We start from the raw sequence: 20,020 nt of genomic DNA, 5'->3' as shown, positions 1-20,020 counted from the left end.
CTAAAAATGTTAAAGCCAAGTATAACTTTTAAGGGGTTACAGATAATCAGAAAGAATTGGTTGAAGAAGGCAAATAACTGTCATTGAAAAACAAAAAGTTACTTCATAAAAGAATACAGAATATTTGATGTAAATGATCCTTCTTTTTCACTGTATTCACTTCAGCAGCATCCAATGCAGAAATACGGAACACATTACAAAGCAGCTTCTTCTTGTATGCTTATACTGGTTTTGGCAGTCAGCAATTGAGGGGCAGTTACTCTAGAGATCCAAACTGTTGCATTTAATGTCAATTACAAACTTACCTAATTCCCTTAGACTGTGCTGGTGCGCTGACTTTGCTTTTAGCTTCCAGAATAGTCTGAGGACTTCCATAGATGAGCTGTTTATCTGTTCATTTTAAACTCAGCCACTGAGATTGCTTTATGTGCCTCTCTTAATGGCATAGTGAAGACTGTACAAAGATATATTTTTAGGGGATTCTATCTTTGACACTGATTCAGAATATGCAGGCAGAATTATTTCTCCCTATTATTAAGTTTACACTGGGATAATTTCCACATCAGAAATTTGAGGGAGATAAAGAGAAGCACACTTGGACTTTCCTTGGTCTATGAGAAGCTAAGTTTGTTGTTTTCTGAAATGTTTTAAAGTCCCCTCTCTTTTCCTATGGTTGACTAGTGCAGATATATTCATGGTCAAACCTTTTTACTGTTTGTTTTACACGTCGTGTAAAGTACTGGTATATAAAAGGTTAACCTTGTTAGTTGTATTTGATGCATTCCAATGTTCAGTGAAATCAATACTTAGTGCCCCATTCTGCTTCAAATTTACCCAGAGATGTCTTTTCCAACCCCTTTTCATTAAGTAGTGTCGCATATCAATAACTGGTTCCGTGGTTCTATGGAATACTTAGAAATTACAGTTTGGCTTATAGGCATTTTACTAAATTGTAGCCCAAACTGCTGCGATATTACTTGTGAACCATTGAGGTAATTTCTTTAAATGTTTTAAATCACAGTAAATAATATTTCTTTTGTCTAAAAATAGCCTGTCAGTATTATTCTTACTGTACATTATGATGTAATGATGTAACTATGTTTACTTATCAGGCTCATAAAATTGGTTTGTTTTCTGCTTTAAAAACTATATTGCCATTTGTCACGCTCTGACTCCTTCATAGAGGAGTTTCTTTAGGCTGTAATTCTCAGCACTTGCTGTACTCTTTTCCTTTTTATTGATTTTCTTTGCCAATAGCAAGGGTCAGCAAACAAGGCCGCACACGGGATGCAGGTTAGCATTACAAGACCACAATATACTGCAGAAAATGTTCCCTCAGCATTTTCATTTGCTTTTTGGCAAGGTCTGCAGGCAGTTGTGCTGGGGTTCTAGTGTTTTGCCTTTTGTTTTGATTAGGTTTTTGTTAAATGCTGGCTTCTTGCCTGTGATGTTCTACAATACATGCCATTTTCTCAATTGTTCACTGGTTCTTAATGCTTTCTAACCCTTTTAACATTCAATTCCAAATAAATCAACTTCCAAATCAGATGTCATTATATAAACATAGGCCATAGCTGTAAAAGTAATTAAAACTAAAACAAATAACTTCTAGCTACATGAACAGCATTGTCTTCAGATCTCAACACGTACAGCTTCTGGTGTGGCCACAAGCAGCTGCTTTGTATTCCGTTTTATCCCTCAGCCTTGTTTTTCCTGTGGAGGTGTTGTTAAAATGACTATTAAATGTAAAATCATTTGCAATCATGTAATAGAAATGGATAAATAAAATCCACATGGTGTAACTAAGAATATCTAGTCTCTGTGAGTATATCACGGGGTTATGACGTGGAACACTGATAGCAAAAATCATGACACCATGACAGCCTACAGTGTTCCTCTTGACAATAGCAAGGCAGTAAAATACAGCTACAACCTTGGAAAAAGTAAGTTCTGAGTTAGAGTACAACTTCTTTAATGGGTAGAGTATGTGGGCTGCTGTTCAATTCACACTTGGCAACTTGGCATCTTACTTGTAGACCTTCTTTTCTGCTCTTAGGCATTTTACCAACACGTGTAACCTTTTGTCTTAAGAGGAAAAGATGCCTGACTTCCTAGTAGTGCCTTTTTTTTTTTTTTTTTTTGAGTCTTGTAAGTCTAATGGAAGCAAAAAAAAAAAAAAAAAAAAAAAAAAAAAAAATCAACCCAAAAACAACAACAAAAAATTATACATACATACATACATACACATATATATATGTATATATATTTATATGCAACCCTCCCAAAACCAACTAAATGACATAATGGAAGCACTCAGTTAACCTGAATAGGCTGTGATCCTTTTGTGATGCCAGGTGTGCAATTCTGAGAGTTTTCTCTTTCAGTGACCTTGCTTTCCTCATTTCATTATCAGTAACCATGTCTCAGTTCTGAGATACAAGCCATCTATATGTAGCAGGGTGAAAATCCTAACAGTTAGCTCCCTATGTATAACATGAGTACTACTCTGTATTAATTCATTTGGAGAGCTCTGGGGCATTGTTACTAATTCAGACCAAGCCAGAACATTTTGAGTGAGCCATATATTTTTCTGATGTAAAGTGTTTTGATAAGTACTACCTAGGAGGACAGGAAATAATATAAACAGCATAATTTAAAAAGCAGTGCAGGTCTATGAAGATGAAGACTGCATGCCTGCGCTTCTTAAACTTGCATTGTTTGCTCCAATAACTTTTGTTTGTCCTTCATAGTGATTCTGTTGCCTTATTTCCATAATTCCATCTCAAATCATTGGAAAGTGAGAAAGAAAAATTTTAAGCTACTGACAACACTGTGTAGAAGCTGCAAAACACGGAAGGATAAAACTCATCAGGGAGCAGAGGCAGTATACTAACATTAATCTTGGACATGTACCAGACTACATTCTAATGGAATTTGGTTGGCTTCTGCTCAGGGAAAGAGTTCCACAGGAGCTATTGCAGTAGGCAAACCCTATACATAGAAGAACCATTGCTTTGATGAAGATAGATCTGGTATTATTTTAACCTTTTCCAGAGAAGCAAATGGACTGCAGTTGCTATCTATCATACATAGAATAAATGAAGTAAAAAAAAGTCAGTCAGCAACAACAGAAACCCTAACTGAAATTAGAATCATTTTTCCTCTCTCTCGTAAACAAAAGTCATGGAGTAAAATTCTTCATTGTTTTAGTAAATTGGAAGCATACCAAGAACTTCTGTGGCCCAGAATTTCACTTGTAATTTCTCCAGCCTTCTATGTTAATAAATATTTTTGTCCATATGTTAGTTAGGAATTTGTTTTATATTAGTTAGTAAAGGGAATGGGTTTGTTTAAGATTTGTTTGAGATTTCTTTCTAAAGGGGAGCTGTAACAAAGAAGGGGACTGACTCTTTAGGGAAGGGTCTGTTGTGGTAGGAAATGATTTCAAACTAAAAGAAAGAGGGAAGATTTAGATTGGATGTAAGGACAAAGGTTTTTAGGGTAAGATTTGTGTGACACTTGCACAGGTAGTCCAGAGGTGAAGTGGATGCACCATCCTTGGAGACATTCAAGGTGAGGCTGGACAGGGCTCTGAACAACCTAATCGAATTGTAAATATTCATTGCAGGGGAGTTGGACCAGTCCCAACTCAGGGTCCCTTTTTTTTTTTTTTAAGGGTCCCTTCCAACTCAGATGATTCTATGATTCAATTCTAATATGGAAATTTAGGTACTTCGTAAATTTTTGTGGCAACTTAAAATGAAGATTGTCAGTGGAGCTTCTCTTAGAATATATTTGTGGTGCTACATAGCTTCCATGTAAAGATACAGCATATGAAGGTACAATTTGCTTTTCACTGGTTTCCATTTCAGAAAGGTGAGAAGGGAGACCCAGGCATTCGAGGCATCAATGGACAGAAGGGAGAATCCGGTATCCAGGGTCTGGTTGGACCTCCTGGTGTCAGAGGTCAGCCTGGAGACAGAGGGCCCCCAGGACCACCTGGATCAGATGGAAAACCTGTATGCATGGGAACCCACACTAGTCATTTTGGGTGCTTTAAAACTCCCAACTGATGTGGGCTGTCTGTTTTTATAACACTTCTCTGTTCAATCTAGGCACGAGAATTTTCAGAAGAATTTATTCGACAGGTGTGTTCAGATGTACTGAGAAGTAAGTTTTAAAGGCTCTTTACTATTCTTTCCTTGTTTAAAATGCTGAAGAAGTTTCCTTGTAAATATAAAGATGCTTTCTTGAAAAAAACTCCAGTATTTTGATCTGCTTTATCACTGGATTCATAGCATTGTAGAAATACACTTCCACACCAGCAGCTGCATAATGTGCTAAAAGCACCTTGTTTCCTAAAGATACCATATTGCCTAAAGAAAGGAAGCTGGTATTATTTTAGTGAATAGGTTGAAATATTTCTATATTTTACAGTTAAAACACTCTAAGCACTTTTTTGTTTGTTTGTTTGAATTCTCCTAGCCCAGTTACCTATGATCCTACAGAGCGGAAGGCTACAAAACTGCAACCACTGTCAGTCCCAAAGTGCTTCCCCAGGACTTCCAGGACCACCAGGTCCAAGAGGCCCTGAAGGTCCAAGAGGGTTTCCTGGTTTGCCAGGGAATGATGGTGTTCCAGGTCTGACTGGCATCCCAGGTCGCCCTGGGGCTCGTGGGACAAGAGGTACTGTGTACATATGGTTTCTATGGCTCTGTTTTCTGCTTGCAGTTTTGGATGGGACTACTTACTATCAGTAGAGGAGTAAGAGAATAGCTGAGTTTGTATTGCAAAGTATTAATGGGGGTATGGTGCAAAGGTTTCTTTGCTTTTGAAGTTTGCATATCAGAAGACAACACCAGAATGCACAAGATAACTACTGTTCAGTTCTATTGTACTTAAACTTTGATCCTTTCAGAGTGATCTTTATTTCGTTTATCATCTCATGTAGATATTTTTTATCTGCATTTAGTTACTTTTTATTTTTGTTTTTATTGTTAGATCAGATATGTTTAGATATACGGGTTTCAGTATATTTTCATATTTGTTTTCTTTCAAACTTCTTTTTTTTTGCTATTTTAAAAACTGTTTATATTCACTGGTTATTTACTGCCTGCTACCTGTAGGCTGTTCTTTGGCATATGATAGATCTATCACCCTCTGACTTTCTGTCTTTTTCTCCTTTTTCCTTTTTGTCTTGAAAGGATTTCTATTATTTTCTTTATACTTTTTCTTAAAGGTTCTGAATTCTTTTTAAAAATACTAAAGAAGCTAATGCTTTTAGGTGTCTCTGCCATACAGGCATTTCATCTGATTTCTGTAGTGTTTTTTTGCAAGCTTAGATTTGTACATCTAATCTGGAAATGAAGTCCATTTGGTAACTGCAGCAGCTGTGTTTTCTATTATGTCAAAATAATCAGGAAAGTTATATTACTATGTAGTAATGTGCCAAGGCTTGACAGGAAAAATATTTAAATATTTATTTTCTCTGTGACTTCTCAACTATGACTTCACGTATCAGATTCATTTGGGGTGCAGTGATCATTTGTAGCACTTTCATAATTCCATCTCTGAAAGGAGAATGTACAGTTTTCTTCTGGAGCTGACTCTGACTAACCATGTTGTCTGTTCCATATGAGAAAAGTAGGTATCTGTTTCTATGAAGCAATTGAATTGAGTTGTGCTGGTATGAGAGAGTATGTACTTTGCCCCTCTCAGAGAGTATATCTTTCTTGGTGGACACTTAATTTTGCTGTACATTGATTTCTTGTGTAGTCTGTTTTCTGCAGGGGCTGTGGTGAACATCTTACACTCTATTTATGCATATTCATAAACACATTGCCAATGGGAAAGTAATAACAGTGAACATATTTCTTAATTCTTTGTCATCTGCTTCCTCAGCTCTTAGTGGCCACCTGTTTATCAGGGACTATGCTGGCTCTTAATTTAGTGAAGATGAGGTTAATTAAGAACCTAGTTACACTGTGCAGTTTACAAGGGAATGTTTATTTTACATCCCGTGGTTTGATTTTGAACAACTAGATATTTTCATTCAATAAGTATAATCAAATGTTGACTTTCTAATTGTTCTTAAAAAGATAATTCTTAGTGAGCAAAGATATACATGTGTTTGCTAATCCACAGGATTGCCAGGGAAAAATGGTGCAAAAGGCAATCAAGGAATTGGAGTTCCTGGGATCCAAGGCCCACCAGGACCTCCAGGTGAGAGATGGTTTCTGTAGATTCAATGCATGCCATTAAATATAAAGAAAGAGTTTATAATAAAATGTTTATATAGTTGAGAAAAATGTGAATAACCTTTACACATCTTATTTTCCATATATCTTTCGTGGCTAATGCCTATCTCTTGAATGCCCTTTAGATTGTCATAGGATAGATTATTTAAATAAGACCCATCTTGAATAGGTTGGTACCTGAGATTCCTTTTTCTTGATAGGCGGGTCACTATTATCAGACATTATTTGAAAACCGAATCCTGATATAAACATGTGACCTGTAACCATTACTTAGCAATGGAAATATTCTTCCTAACAGCCTTGTGTTGATTCAGAATGCAAAGCTGAGTGTTTGGAAGAGAGATTAGACTGTGGTCCAGAGCTAGAAGAATGAATACATTTCAGAGGACTCTGATTCATGCCCAGTGCTTCCAGATTATACGATAAAGTATAATTGTGCCAAAGCAGATTTTTATATTTCCTTCAAAAAGCTATTTTTACTTTGTGTTCTACATTCCAAGTCTTCATAAGATAATCAGTTTGCTTAGTACACATATAAATAATTTGTGACACGTGTCTTTTTCAGGAAGTGAGGTTTTCTTTATCTTAGTACTTCACCAAACAACAGGGCTATTTTGAGTCACTAATTGCTCTTGTTTCCATGTGAATAAAAATACTCTGTAATGCATGTATTCCTTGCATGTGTGTCACTAAGGTCCGGAAGGTCCCCCAGGTATGAGTAAGGAAGGACGCCCTGGAGAGCGTGGGCAGCCTGGTAAAGATGGAGATCGTGGCAGTCCCGGAATGCCAGGACCAGTTGGACCCCCTGGAATCTGTGACCCATCCCTGTGTTTTAGTGTCATTGTTGGAAGAGATCCATTTAGAAAGGGACCGAATTATTAATTTTTGATATAATAATCTAGAGGAATGAATATGGTGCTTGTCTTTAATGGTCTTTCAAGTCTCAGGAAGGTGACCAGCAATAGTTCCATAAACAAGAACAGAAGTACCTCTGACACTATGAACATTATAAATAAGGTTCCCAAATGTTTTACAGTCCTTTAAAAAAGGAAATCCAACTTTTTTTAGTAACTTGCAACAATTGAAGTGTTTTTTAAATAAATCATCAATTCTAATAGAAATAAGTATAACTATAATATTTGACATTTAGTATTTAAGTTTCCTATCATAGTCCTGCTGCCACTGAAGTCCTTTGCAGAAGAACAGGGAACTCCACTGGCAGCAGAGCTGGCCTGAAATGGTATAGGTCAGGTGTAAACTACTGTGAAATCTTTCACATGCAGCTGACATATACAGTATTTGATTTTGAAAGAACGTGTCTGGCTTTGACTTCATATGTGTGTTAATCTCATTGGCTTCTGTGCATTTCATAGCTCCAAGTGTTCCGTGAGCAAAAATTTATATTGGATTTTTATAAATTAAAGGAAATATCTCTACTTGTTATAGTAGTAGTATTGCCTATTTTGCCATGCAGTTCCCTATTTAAAACCAAGGTGAAATGCAAGGTTAGACCTCCTACTGATTGAAGAAGAGCCGAGGTTTTACTTAAGTTGGTACTTTTGGCTACAGGTCAAAAAGGTCTCATGTGGGTGATTCAGCTTATGTGAAAATATTTGGAAAAAAAAAAAAAAAAGAAAAAAGAAAAGAAAAAAAAAAAGAAAAAAGAATGGAATGTTGTTAATGTTGCCTTATAGCTATAATTTGACAAAAAATAATTAATAAAAAAGTTTACACAAGCCCATTGTGACAGTTCTGCATACTTATGGATTAAGTTATGTAGCCATTGCTGTTTCTCCCTAAGAACCACAGTTGACAAATTGAAGAAGTAGGTTTACAAGGAGAGAGGTCTAACTGCTGGCTAACTAACTGCAATGTTTGTTGTGCTGTTTCCTTTTTCATTTTAAGCAAGGTTTGTGTAATTTTCTTTGTATGCTTTGCTGATGAGGTGTATTGCTTGCTTTTACACAAATGGCAAACGCACAGTTCCAGGAGAATTTTAAATCCTTTTCTTAAATTAAGGCAGAGTTTTGTACTGAGCTTACCCAATGCTTTATAAGTGGCTTTTTCTAATGTGTTGTTTTACTGTTGTCCCACTATGAGATTTGTCATATGCTCGATGTTCAAGGGAAAATAAAATTTTGTACAGAACTTGTGGTGGTTTCATGAGCGATTGGAAGAGTCACTGAAGTCCTGTATTGCAGAAAAAAAAGTGGTGTCTGTACTACAGGTAGGGATGTTTCAAGCTCATAGTTTTACCTTTTTGTCCAAACATCAAACATCCTTCATTTCCTCTGGATACAGCACCAGCCCCAGGAGCAGCACCTCTTGCTGCTTGGTGCTCAGTGACTGCTGCCTGCTTAGAGCTACAGCCTTGTGGCATGGTGCAGCAAGTAGCTTAGCCAAACCACATAGTGTAGTTCAAGCATTAGTGTCTCATCAACCTAGTTTAGAAACCCATGGGATAGTTCTTTAAAGATACCAACTTCAGAGAAAGTTAATTTACATGAAATTTGCTCCCTTGGCACACACTGCTGGACTGTGCCCATGTGAACAAGGACCAACTGAATTTGTGGAAGACACAAATGCAGCTCTTCTTCACTTGCATTCAGTTTCATTGTGTTTATCTTTTGAGAGCTGGATGCTAAGCAAGTCACTAGGTCAGGAAGGAGTCAGGACCCCAGTGTGCTTTCAGAACCCTTCTGAGCTGTCCAGTCTGTATTCAAATTTAAGCCCATATTTACATCACCTATCTCTAATAAGATCAGTAGTGTTGTGACCTGTGAACCATATCTTTTGGGAAGTATCCAATGAACCTCTGACTACAGTGAATACAAGCAGAAAACATAAATTTCTTACTTGTAGAAAATGTCAGTTTTTGTTTCTATTATAATGTAAAACAACACTTAGACATACCTCTACCAACAAGAAATGGTGAAAATTGGAAATTTTGGGATATTTTGCATTTTCCCCCATTCATCCAGTCAAAAGTTCTTTCTGTAATCTAAACACTTTAGATTTATGAGGTGGAAGAAAAATTTCCACATAATACATTTGACCAGTAAAAATGTCTTGACTTGTCAAGTTTCATTTTTGATGGCATAGGTTATGGTTTCGTGAGATCAAATTTACACAAATATCACACTTTGATTTTAAAAATAATAGTGGTGTTGTCATCCTGTTTGTCCTACTGGGGACTGTCTCTTTCCCCTCCTTCCCCCTGCTTTCCTTTCCTTTCCCCTGCTTTCCTTTTTTTCTGTCTGTCTGTCTCAAGCCATTCTGCAAATATATCTGTAATTCTAAGTAAGGAATGTCATTCATACCTCAGTGATACTTATGAACGTAGTTCTGTTCAGATTAACATTTTATGAATTCTTAGGTAAGCTGTACAGTTGCCATGTAGATCTTCTGTGTTTAAATGGTATTATGCAGATCTATTACCTCTTTTTTTTTTTTTTTTTTTTTTTTTTTTTTTCTGTCTAGCTGGTGAGCTCCTATAGGGAAGGGTAATTCTGCCTGCAGGGTACCCAGCTTAAAGTAGTGATGCTTATTAGCTCTTACTTAGCTTTAGCTTTTTTCCTGTCCAAACTCCAAGCTAAATCCTCCTTTGTTCTGATCTTCCTTTCTTTTGATCCTGTCCTCATTAGCATGCTCCTACTTTTTATGAGAAGGAAAACTTTAAAAACTTAGCAATAAAGAGACTTCACTCACTGTATTAAAAGAAAAAAAAGAAAAAAAAATAAAGTAAGAAAAAGAAAAGCCATCTTTAAACCCTTGGTTTGGAAAAGGCGATTTGAAACTGAACTTCTTTGATTCCCTTGCCTTCTAAACTGTCTGGCTTTGGCTTCAGTAGTGCTATATCTACGGTATCTTGCTCTAACTTTGAACTTACTGAGCCTGTCACGTTTCTTCAGAAAGGGTTTGTTTTTAGCAACCAGAGGCAATGCTAATTATCCACTGTGTTGAGAGACATGGTTGAGTGAGAACTATTGGTGATATGTGGACCACTGAACTGGATGATCTTGTAGGGCTTTCCAACCTTGGTGATTCTCTGATCCATCCAGCCCATTCAGGTGCCTTTTTCCAGGCTAATAACAAAACAGCGTAGGTTATTTAAATGAAGACAAACACTTCACAACCTAGTTCTGTATGATCAAGTGGCCAGAAGCTATTAATGTCTTGCATCCCAATGAGGTGCATAAATTGCAGTCTCGGAACATGATCTAAGCTATCACTTCTTACAAGATATTACCAAGTCAGACTTCTGCAGGTTTCATAATCGTTTAATTTTCTGCCTTTGTGGCATTACAGATTGAAATGTTTGTATGTTCAAGGTCATGGATTGATATTTTATCAAAGAATATATACATATTTTCAGTGTCTTCAACTAATCCTAAATTAAGAGGTTAAACGAATGATATAAATTGATTAAATACAATATCAGATTAATGATCCACAGGAGAGATAGTTGTATCTACTACACATGCAAACTATATGAGGTTCTTGCAGGTGTTCATCTGCAGTCAGAAGCAGTGAACAACAAAATGACAACATTGAAAAATGTTACTGTTTAACAACCAGATATTGTCTGGAAACAGCCATGAGGAACTCTTAACTGGCATTTAGCCTCCTGATGATCATCTTTAAAATTGGAGCTTGTGCTAAATTTTAAGCTGAAGGCAAGATGCAAGAATTTCCTGATTTCGTTTAGTAACATCCTGTTTGCTCTTCATCCCTGAGTTTAAAAATACAGTCCCTGTTTGATCTAATTCCTGTTGGTGTCAGTATAGGAACTACAGTTCAGTACAGTAATTTGGATATAATATCAACTTGCTGTATCTGTGTATGTAAAATGGACTTAACATTTATCACTTTGCTACAGTTGTTATCTGCTATTACATCTTAGATATTGAGGTAAGTATCTCCACATAAAGATGCAGAATTACAGAGTATTAGTGTGGGAGCTAGATTTCTTAATGAAAGATAAGTGGTGTGTGGTGCTAAAAAATTTCAGTTCAGTCTGAAAATCATAATCTTCTTGGGGAAGTCTGGAGTAAGCACATTTGATATGTGTATATGTACGTACACATAACAGTGAAAGATCAGATGTCACACACAGATGTCTTACACATGCATATTTACTTGGTGAGTGTATATATACACATATGTGTATCTGTGTATGTATGTAATGTATGTATACTTTACATATGTAGACATGGTTCTCAGTTCCTCATTAAATTGAAAGATATAGTCTTACAATTAAAGAAGATGAAGCCTGGTCTGCTGTGAGAATTGAACTTTCACAGTGCTACTGCTGCTTGAGAGACAAGGTGTCATTATCAGTTTTGGGTGTAGGCATTATATCTCAGGTTTGGTTGTCCTCTCTTTGAGGAGGAGCTGACAGTCATTAGCTGTGCATCTTTCAGAACTAGAGAATCTCATTTCTCAGAAAAATCAATTTGCTATAAAATGAAATTTCCTACTAGTGCATCTGACTGGCCTGGCAGTGAGCACTACTAAGGTCTGTCTTATACAGTTCACATAGATTGAATCAAACCCCTGTGGAAGAGACCTGTATTTTCCTGCGTGGGGAAGACACAGATGCTAAAACAAAACATACCTTAAAAATCCATATTCAGCAGTGGCATTAAACCACTGTTAGAGCTGTTGCTGTCTGGGATACTGTTGAAATGTTTCAGACTTTGATTAACATAGAAATTACTTGTGGGTTATTTTTTTCTGTTGATTGATAGGCAAGATTTTCTTATCGAGAATGTCATCTATGTATCCTGGAGAATCAAAGTCCAATTTTACAGTGAAGAGATCACAATTATGTGAGTCCTGAGTCTTTCTTTATAGGCATTATCTCCCTCCCAGTAGTCACCAAATTTGCATGAGCTGCTTTTTGGTAACATAGAAATATTCTGGTGATGGTGCAGCGTATTGTATTATTCTGTGCTATTCTTTCCTTTCTTGGCAATAGATGCAAGCATGCGAAGCTGTTTTTCCAGAAGCAGTGTCTGGCCACTTGGCTAGCCCTCCAGAAGGTATATTGGCAGCTTGGAGGCTCCTTGGTTGTCTGCCATGGGCTTATAGAACCATGTAAGTTCTCTGTATTCCTTGTTTGACACACTTCCCCTTGTCACTGTTAAAAGTATACAGCATTCTTCCACTTAAGAAAAAGGTAGGCGTAAATTCATCAGAAGATTTAGCCATTTAACTGTTACAGCATCAGATATCCATATTGCCTGTGAAAAGTATCTTTCTCATGTTGGAACCTTGTAAATTCCAGAGAGTGTTCCACTTATTGTTTTCACTTTTTCCTTTTGTAAAGCATTAAAAAATATATATTTATGATATCTGTGTGACACGTTGAAATTGAATGTAAAATATCATGCAAGTAAAGGAGATAATGCTTCAAAGAAATAACTTTCTTGTTAACAATGCTGTCAGAGAGTGAAGAGGGAGGTGAAGGAAAAAATAAAGAAAGTGTCATGTAATTAGGTCATGAAGTTGAAGCTTTTACTGGTGCTGCCTTTAATGTGGACAAGATCTCTCTTGCCTGAAGAAAACAAAAGCCTGCTGTAAACATTACAGTAGCCTGTATATCAGATGAAGGAAAAGTAGAAGGCTATTCACTTTATTCCTCCATTCTAACTTGATAAGGTTTTGAATGAATGGTGCTTCTCCCTGTTCCCTACAGAAAGCTATAAGTAAATTTGTTGTGAAAATATCACCTCCTTGCTACAAAAGTGAGAGACAGGTGACAGGGAGAGGTGAATCTACCAGTACTGAGCACCAGGAATTTCTGACAGAGAGATTGTAATGCACCAAGTGTCTGGATGAGACTTCAAGAGATTTTAACAACTGTCCCCCCCATTATCTAACTTCTGCTCTGGAAACTGTCAAGCACATGCCAGTACTCAACAGTGTGTTAGGAAAGTTTATAAAGACTTTTTATCTATGCAGTATCTCCTTTTATAGTGTTTCTTAGGAAAAGATCCTAAACCTAGAACTGATGAAGAAGGATTTCTTTTACTTCTCCCACTGTACCAGTTACACTCAGGAGTAGCTGTCTCAAGGGCAGTTCCTAATTAGATAAGCTAAGAGAAAGCCAATATTTAGTATTAATTTGCAGGCTACAATGTAAGCAGATCACTGCTAAATTATGGATCACATACACCATTTCTTCCCACTGGTGTTTACTGAGCACACCTTCCATGTACTACCTGGCATATATGCCTGTAAGCTGGTACATAGGCAGCTACTGGAAGTATCTGCAAAAGTAAACATCTATCAAATGTTACTGTCGATACTCCTTTAATGGTTGGCATAATAAGTAATAAGTAAGAAAAAAATGGATACCTGGGCCTGCCACAAGAAGGCAGATTCTATAATGGTTGACATAGAAGAAGGTTAATATTTCCTCACAAATTCATCATTGCCTTAAGGATGCTTTCACATTATGTGTGTGCTAGCAAAACATTGCGAAGCTGTGGAATACTACTTTAATAGTAATTTACTGGTGAATCATGATGATGCATTTTACTGGTTGTGAAGTTGGCAGCTGAGCCCTGACTACTCCAGCATCACTTTCTTAAAATCATGGTGTCAATATTTATTCTATTTATTTTATTTATTATATAGTCAATATTTAATATATACTCGACAAGAAGCAACTCTGAGCTATGTTTGATGAGGGAGCTGTATTATGGCCATGAATACCCTGGTGACTCCTAGAGAGAAATCCCATCTCCTGTAGCCACCCGTTGAGCCTGTGGATGACAGGAACAACATGAGATTTATTCCCCAAAGACTGAGGGGTGTTGGATGTTATGGAACTGAGCTAAGTTCCCAGCTATAATGGAAAAAGGCAGAAGGCAGTAAACCAGGACATGAACGTTAGAACTAAGCACTGTTTTGGGAGAACAGAGAATGCCTCTGGGATGTGATTACACCTGGAGACCTTTGATGTATATTGCGCTTATGGCAGGGTTGGCTTCAGTGATACTGTGTCTGGTTTAGAAACATCTAGTTTTGCCTCTGAGTTGTTAGCAAACTAGCTGACATATAGAGCAATCCGAGAAACAGCAAAGTGTCAGCACTTTGGAGGATGTTTTTCTGTCTGTGGGCTTTGTATCTGGAATAGATACAGACCGTATCTGTGGGAGTGCTGTGCAGCCATCTAGACAGGAGCAACATTCTTGGTGTAGAAATATATGTCCTGCTGATCAGAGACAGCTGGATTAAAAATAACCAAAGCCTTCTCATATTCTTTCCTTGTTATATGTGCCTGTGTAGTACAGTGGCATAGGAATATGAGTAACACTGAGAATCATTCAGACCATCTCTATTGGAGGCTAAGCTTTTTGACAGTGCAGAAGGCAGTAGAGCCTATGTTTCCACTAAAATTATAAATTTTGCACAGTGAATGCACTTATAGTGTAAAGCCTAAGAATATGTATTTTGCATTTTTGGTTGGGATTTTTATTTTATTTTATTTTATTATTTTTTTTTTTTTCCAAAAGCAAAAACCTTAAAAATAAGGTTTGATATTCAGATGATATATGACACAAGCCCTGCAAAATGCAATCCATAGAAGTATTGTGGTTTTTATTGCTTTTCTCTCTCTCTTTCCTTCTCTCCTCCTGCTAACTCATGCTTATAGCCTGCCTGCTTTGGCACTCTTGCTATTAGTTCTTTCACCACATCTCTACAATATATTCTTTTAGTTTTTTCATCTGATAGATAACTAACTTGCTTTGATCACTTTTAACAACTTTTTTTTTTTTTTTTTTTTTTTTTTTTTTCTAACTGTAAAGTACATTTTTAAATCTCGATTGAGCTTTGAGACACTGAGCTCTGCTGTTTCTATATGTAAGGAAATTACAGGCTGACTGGACCTAGGTGCAATTTAATGGATTCCTGTATTTAAGATGTCTAACAGTCCCTTTCACCCTTCAAATATAAAGACTTTGGCTGCCTCTCTAGCATAGCAAAACAGATGCAGAGGGCTGTAGATGCCCTCTATAAATATGACAGGATGAACGATGGGAGGAAAAAGTACTACTTACATCGAAGAATGATATTACTGTACAAGTAAGCAGGTGTAATCTGACCATAGGTAAACCACAGTGGAAAGCAAGTGGAGAATTGTGGCAGCTTTGCTTCTGTTTGGGAGCAGAGATGCCAGCTCCTCATGTGCCACTGCCCTCACGAAAAGCACAGCCTATGGATCCACAAGTGTCTGGAACAAACCCAGCAATTCCCGTCACTTCTTTGAGTAAATCCTGTATATTTATTAATACATAAAATTCTGTATACAAATACTTCCACTGGTCTCCTCCAGCACTTGGAAGTTTTGCTTCATATCTATAGAATTTCTTCTACTAATATTTGTTAACTGAGCTGTACAAAAGTAAACTCGAAAGCAGAGGTAGACAAATATTCCGAAGTGAAAAGTTTTTCTTTGTTCCAAAAAGGATCTCTTGTCAAAAAGGAAACGGAGTGGGAAGGTATTCACCAGCTGGATGAAGAGTAGTGGGATTTCTTGTGTGAGTGAGAGAAGGCTCCAACCATCAGCTGCATGGGAACTGAGTTCTCACCTGGGTTGCTGTGATCACTGATCATAATAATCTCTTCTTTCCCATGAGAGCTCCTGCAGGTCCTGGAGCACTGATGAGGTAGGCAAAGGATGGTGCTTTCAATAAATGTGGCATTATATGAATACTTCTTGCAAGCTTATGCAGTGTATGCATTGGTGGTATAAGGTGTCATTGATTTCAAGGAGAACAAATGGAAAGATCTTAACACTGGCTCAAAAGTCTTCAAAATAGAGAAGAACTTTTTCTCAGCATTCTAGTAATTTCTCCATCTGTTGTGCCCTTCTGCCAAGTAAAAAAATACTGTCTTTGGAAGAAGCGAAATTTCAATTTCCAGTAAAAATATTTTGATTCTGCAGAACTTTATGCATACATAACAAAATGTTCCTCTGTCTAAATGTTTAAAACAAATGTTTCAACAAATTGTCATCTGTTAAAGTGCCCTGAGAGCACTGGGCACTGGGTGTTGACAAATGGAAATTCATTTTTACCATAAGCATACTAGTGGGAATTCTTTTATGGCTAAGGGAAGTGTTCCAGCACATCTCTGAGAGACAGCAATCTCATTTGCCATGTCAGATCATCATGCATGCTTGTCCACTTTGGTTTTGAACAACCCCATTTGTTCAGTTTCCTTGTACACAGAATTGCAACAGGATATTTTCCCTGCTTTCCCCCTCCCTCCCATAGGTTTTTAGAAGTCTTTCTGGAATAACTTACTTACCTTAAGACAGTGGGGGAGATTCCAGGCTCACTTGGAAAGTTTTGCTTTCACATCCACCTTACAGCTGGGATCAGTTGATCTCTTCTCACAGACAGTCTGAATGTCCTCTTGCAATTCTCATGCATGTGGAAGTTCCTGGCCTGGACTCCAGTTTTTCCACATCCATTTAGATTCAGACAGATGGACCACCTAGGACTGTGTTCATCTTCCCACATGCCATGTTGATATAAACTATACACGATTAGCTGGCAGATGCCTTAATTTCAGGCAGTGTGTAACCTCTTTGAGAAGCTGCAATGAGTTCTGTTGTGGACCTGCTGGTATTATGTGCTTTACATGAATGCTGACCCATCTCTGAGTCTCATCTGAAAGACTTAAGAAGGTTAGCTATCAAGCACATCTCACCAAAAAACAGTGGGAGCAAAGATAAAGTCATTTTAGTATAAAACAATTGATTATTCTTGTTTTTTTTTTTTTTCCTTTTTGTTTTGTTTTGTTTTGTTTTTTTTTCATGAAGATGGAAATATGCTGTAATTAGGAATTTTAAAAACTCCAAACATTGTATTACAGTAATTCATTTCCAGAACTGTCTTTTGTGCTGTTTAAGTTACTGTTGGAACAAAATGAAAGTACACTGGAAACCAGCATTTATTTCACTTCTTAATTTTGCTCTGAGAATTATATTTCTTCCAATAAGTGCCATGTAACAAAAGGCAGAGTGTTTGTTGTGTTCTCACAACTGTTGTGGGCCACATTTCAGTGCTGGAGAGCTTAGAAATGAAGAAAAGAAAGAAAAAAATGGCGAGGTTAAATGTTGTTGCTGTCAGAATATAGATTTTCTTTATAATTCCTTTTTCAAAGGGAAAATTAGCATGACATTTAAGTCATATTTACATTTCTTGATTATGTTTGTTGTAATATGCATAAAAATAATCCTAGCCAGGCTGGGATTTTAAATGGCACATCATCATCTTAAATTGAGAAATGATATAAAAGGAAGTAAACAACTACATGTTGTTAAAGGAAATAAAGAACTTGAAAACTTCTACAGCAGCTTTAAGACAAATAATAAATCAGAACCATAGAAAAGCATTGATTTTGAAATGTTGGAGTCTGGTAACTTTTAATTTACGCACAGAGAAAAGGGGAATTTTGCACCAAAATAAGAAGGCAAATGAAGGAGAAAAACATAATAAATTAAAAATAATGTATGTATCTGTTGATAAATATTTTATGTGGAGTAATTGTAGGAGAAAACTGAAAAGGCTGCATTAAATGTAGGGTGTCATATCCAAGCTATTGGACAGGTGCGCCCTCAGCAATGACTTCCTCGCTTTCTTTATTGCTTGTCCATTGCACCATGGAATCAGAGAAGCACATGTGTACATTACGTGCAAGCAGATGGATAAAGTCCTCGGAGTTGTTAGACCCTGAAGTGCTTGTGTGCTTCAAGCTAGGCGTGTGTAAGTGCTGTACTCATTTGTGGCCTTCTAATTAATGGAATAAATATTGTCCAGAGTGGTACACAGGATGTGGTGTTTAGCAACAACTTCATCAAGCTTATAAACTTCTGAGCAGGGAAAAAATTATCTTGTGCTTATCACTGTTTTCTTCCCATGGATGGGCCCTTTATGTGAATGTATTTAACTACAAATAGAGCTGGGGCATCGTAGTTTGCAAGACAAACTCATTGAAAATACTTATCTAATATTTTCTAGTAGTGCAGCTAAGTACAGAGTCCTTTTCTAAAGGGAAGCAAAACAAAACCAAACCCCAAAGCAAGAATTATAAAAACCTTTACCCTTTGGGGCAATATAGAGATTACTGGGAGAAGTAATAAAAAATATGTATGTATAATGATGCCGGTATTGAAAAAAACATTTCCAAATGCTTCCAGCTGTTACAGATAATAGCTGTGGCCCAGAGCATGAGGTGCTGATCTCATATACTCATATGTTAACCATTAATGTAAACATTTATTTTTTGCTTCAGATTTTGTTTTGAAATGACTACTACGACAGAGTTATTCAAACTTATCTGAAGGAAGCGCAGTCTCATTCCTGGTGAACCAAATCACTCAGTGCTGAGTAACACGATTTCATTGGTGTAAACAACTTCAAATTCATCAGACAGATGGCAGAAATTCAGTGAGCTCTGGACAAGGTTTTATAAATGAGTGTTGAAATTGATGAATAGAGACAAAACAATTAGCTTTAACGAAAGCTGACAGCCTGTACAATACAAATAAGAATCATAAAGATTCGGAGCAGCAGGCTGAAGGTAGGTTGACTGTGCTGCCTGGCAATGCTGCTTTTCATTATTTTGTTTTGTTTTGTTTTGTGTGCTCAATGTAGTCCATAAATTACTGACAAATTTGACAATCTACTTGAAAACTAGAGGTTTTGAAATGGCTTTACTACAACTTTGTTGAGACAAAGGAAAATATCCCAGTGCAGCTATTGGTATGATAATTTAATGCTGTCTTTTTTGTTTTCTCAGTCTAGCACTGCTATGAGACAGTAGTCACTGCAAACAAACAAATAAATAAATAAATAAAAATGGGATGGATAAACACAAGTGTCATCAGTGATTTACATCTCTGAAGGAGCTACAAATTTGTTTGATGGCATTCCTAGATAAAGATAGGAACAACTTTCTCATGAGTTTTCCATGTGATAAAGAGAGGGGGAAGTTCTTTCCTGTTCTCCCAGCAGTGGTCACAATCTGTCTTATCATGGAAGAAATTCCTTTGTGATCGAAATATGATATTCTGTTTAAAAGTATGTTCAGACAAAGTGTGCCTGTCATTCAAGAGACTTTGGTATCATAAGGAGCACAAGTATGTTATGCTTGCAAATTCTGTTTTTGGCTATAGAGCTCATCTCTGTCTACTCTTTGCTGTGCTCAAGGTAGCAAACCTTACTGAATGTTCATTTTTTCAGTGCATATTCATACTGAATTATGTATTCTGTCTTGAAATTAATTCCTCAAGCTCTTCAAGAAGTTTGAAGATCTGTCATGTATGGAAATCAAGGATAGTCCCTTGTGTTTGTGCTTCATCCAAGTCTTCATTCACTCTTAAGAGAAAATATGTTTGTTAGGCTTGTTAAAGTGCAAATATTTCTGTGTATTTGGAATATTCAGTTCTAAAGAATATATGTTCAGTGTTAGTACATATGATCTTTCTTGTTTGAAAGCTCACTTAACACAAGAGGGCATCCACGTCAACATTTGTGCAGTCATATTGGCTGAAGGACAGTGTGTTAGCATTCCAAGGGCTGATCATATTTAATGTCCTTCAAATGTAATTCTAATTAGAGAGAAACAATACAAAATGTATGTCTTCCTAACTGAAAATTAACCCAGAATTTGGAGAAGAAAAGTGTATGCTAAAAGCTATTCAGAAACAAGAGTTGACATCATTCCCTGAATTATAGTTG

The 20,020-nt window shown here is 36.8% G+C and overlaps 1 protein-coding gene across 1 annotated transcript in view; it reads left to right on the top strand.

Annotated features, from left to right (window-relative positions):
- COL21A1 (collagen type XXI alpha 1 chain) overlaps positions 1-8,403 on the top strand; it is a 102,297-nt gene extending 93,894 nt beyond the window's left edge. The window contains exons 27-31 of the mRNA XM_072331961.1: positions 3,873-4,019; positions 4,116-4,170; positions 4,486-4,686; positions 6,145-6,222; positions 6,952-8,403. Of these exons, the coding sequence (XP_072188062.1) occupies positions 3,873-4,019; positions 4,116-4,170; positions 4,486-4,686; positions 6,145-6,222; positions 6,952-7,139 (669 nt within the window). The 3' untranslated portion in view covers positions 7,140-8,403. The remainder of the gene's footprint in view (positions 1-3,872; positions 4,020-4,115; positions 4,171-4,485; positions 4,687-6,144; positions 6,223-6,951) is intronic.
- Positions 8,404-20,020: the final 11,617 nt, after the last annotated feature.

Source organism: Excalfactoria chinensis, chromosome 3, assembly GCF_039878825.1.
Source record: "Excalfactoria chinensis isolate bCotChi1 chromosome 3, bCotChi1.hap2, whole genome shotgun sequence".
NCBI lineage: Eukaryota > Metazoa > Chordata > Aves > Galliformes > Phasianidae > Excalfactoria > Excalfactoria chinensis.
The sequence above is the reverse complement of the archived record's forward strand: the minus strand, read 5'-3'. Positions and strand labels throughout refer to the sequence as shown.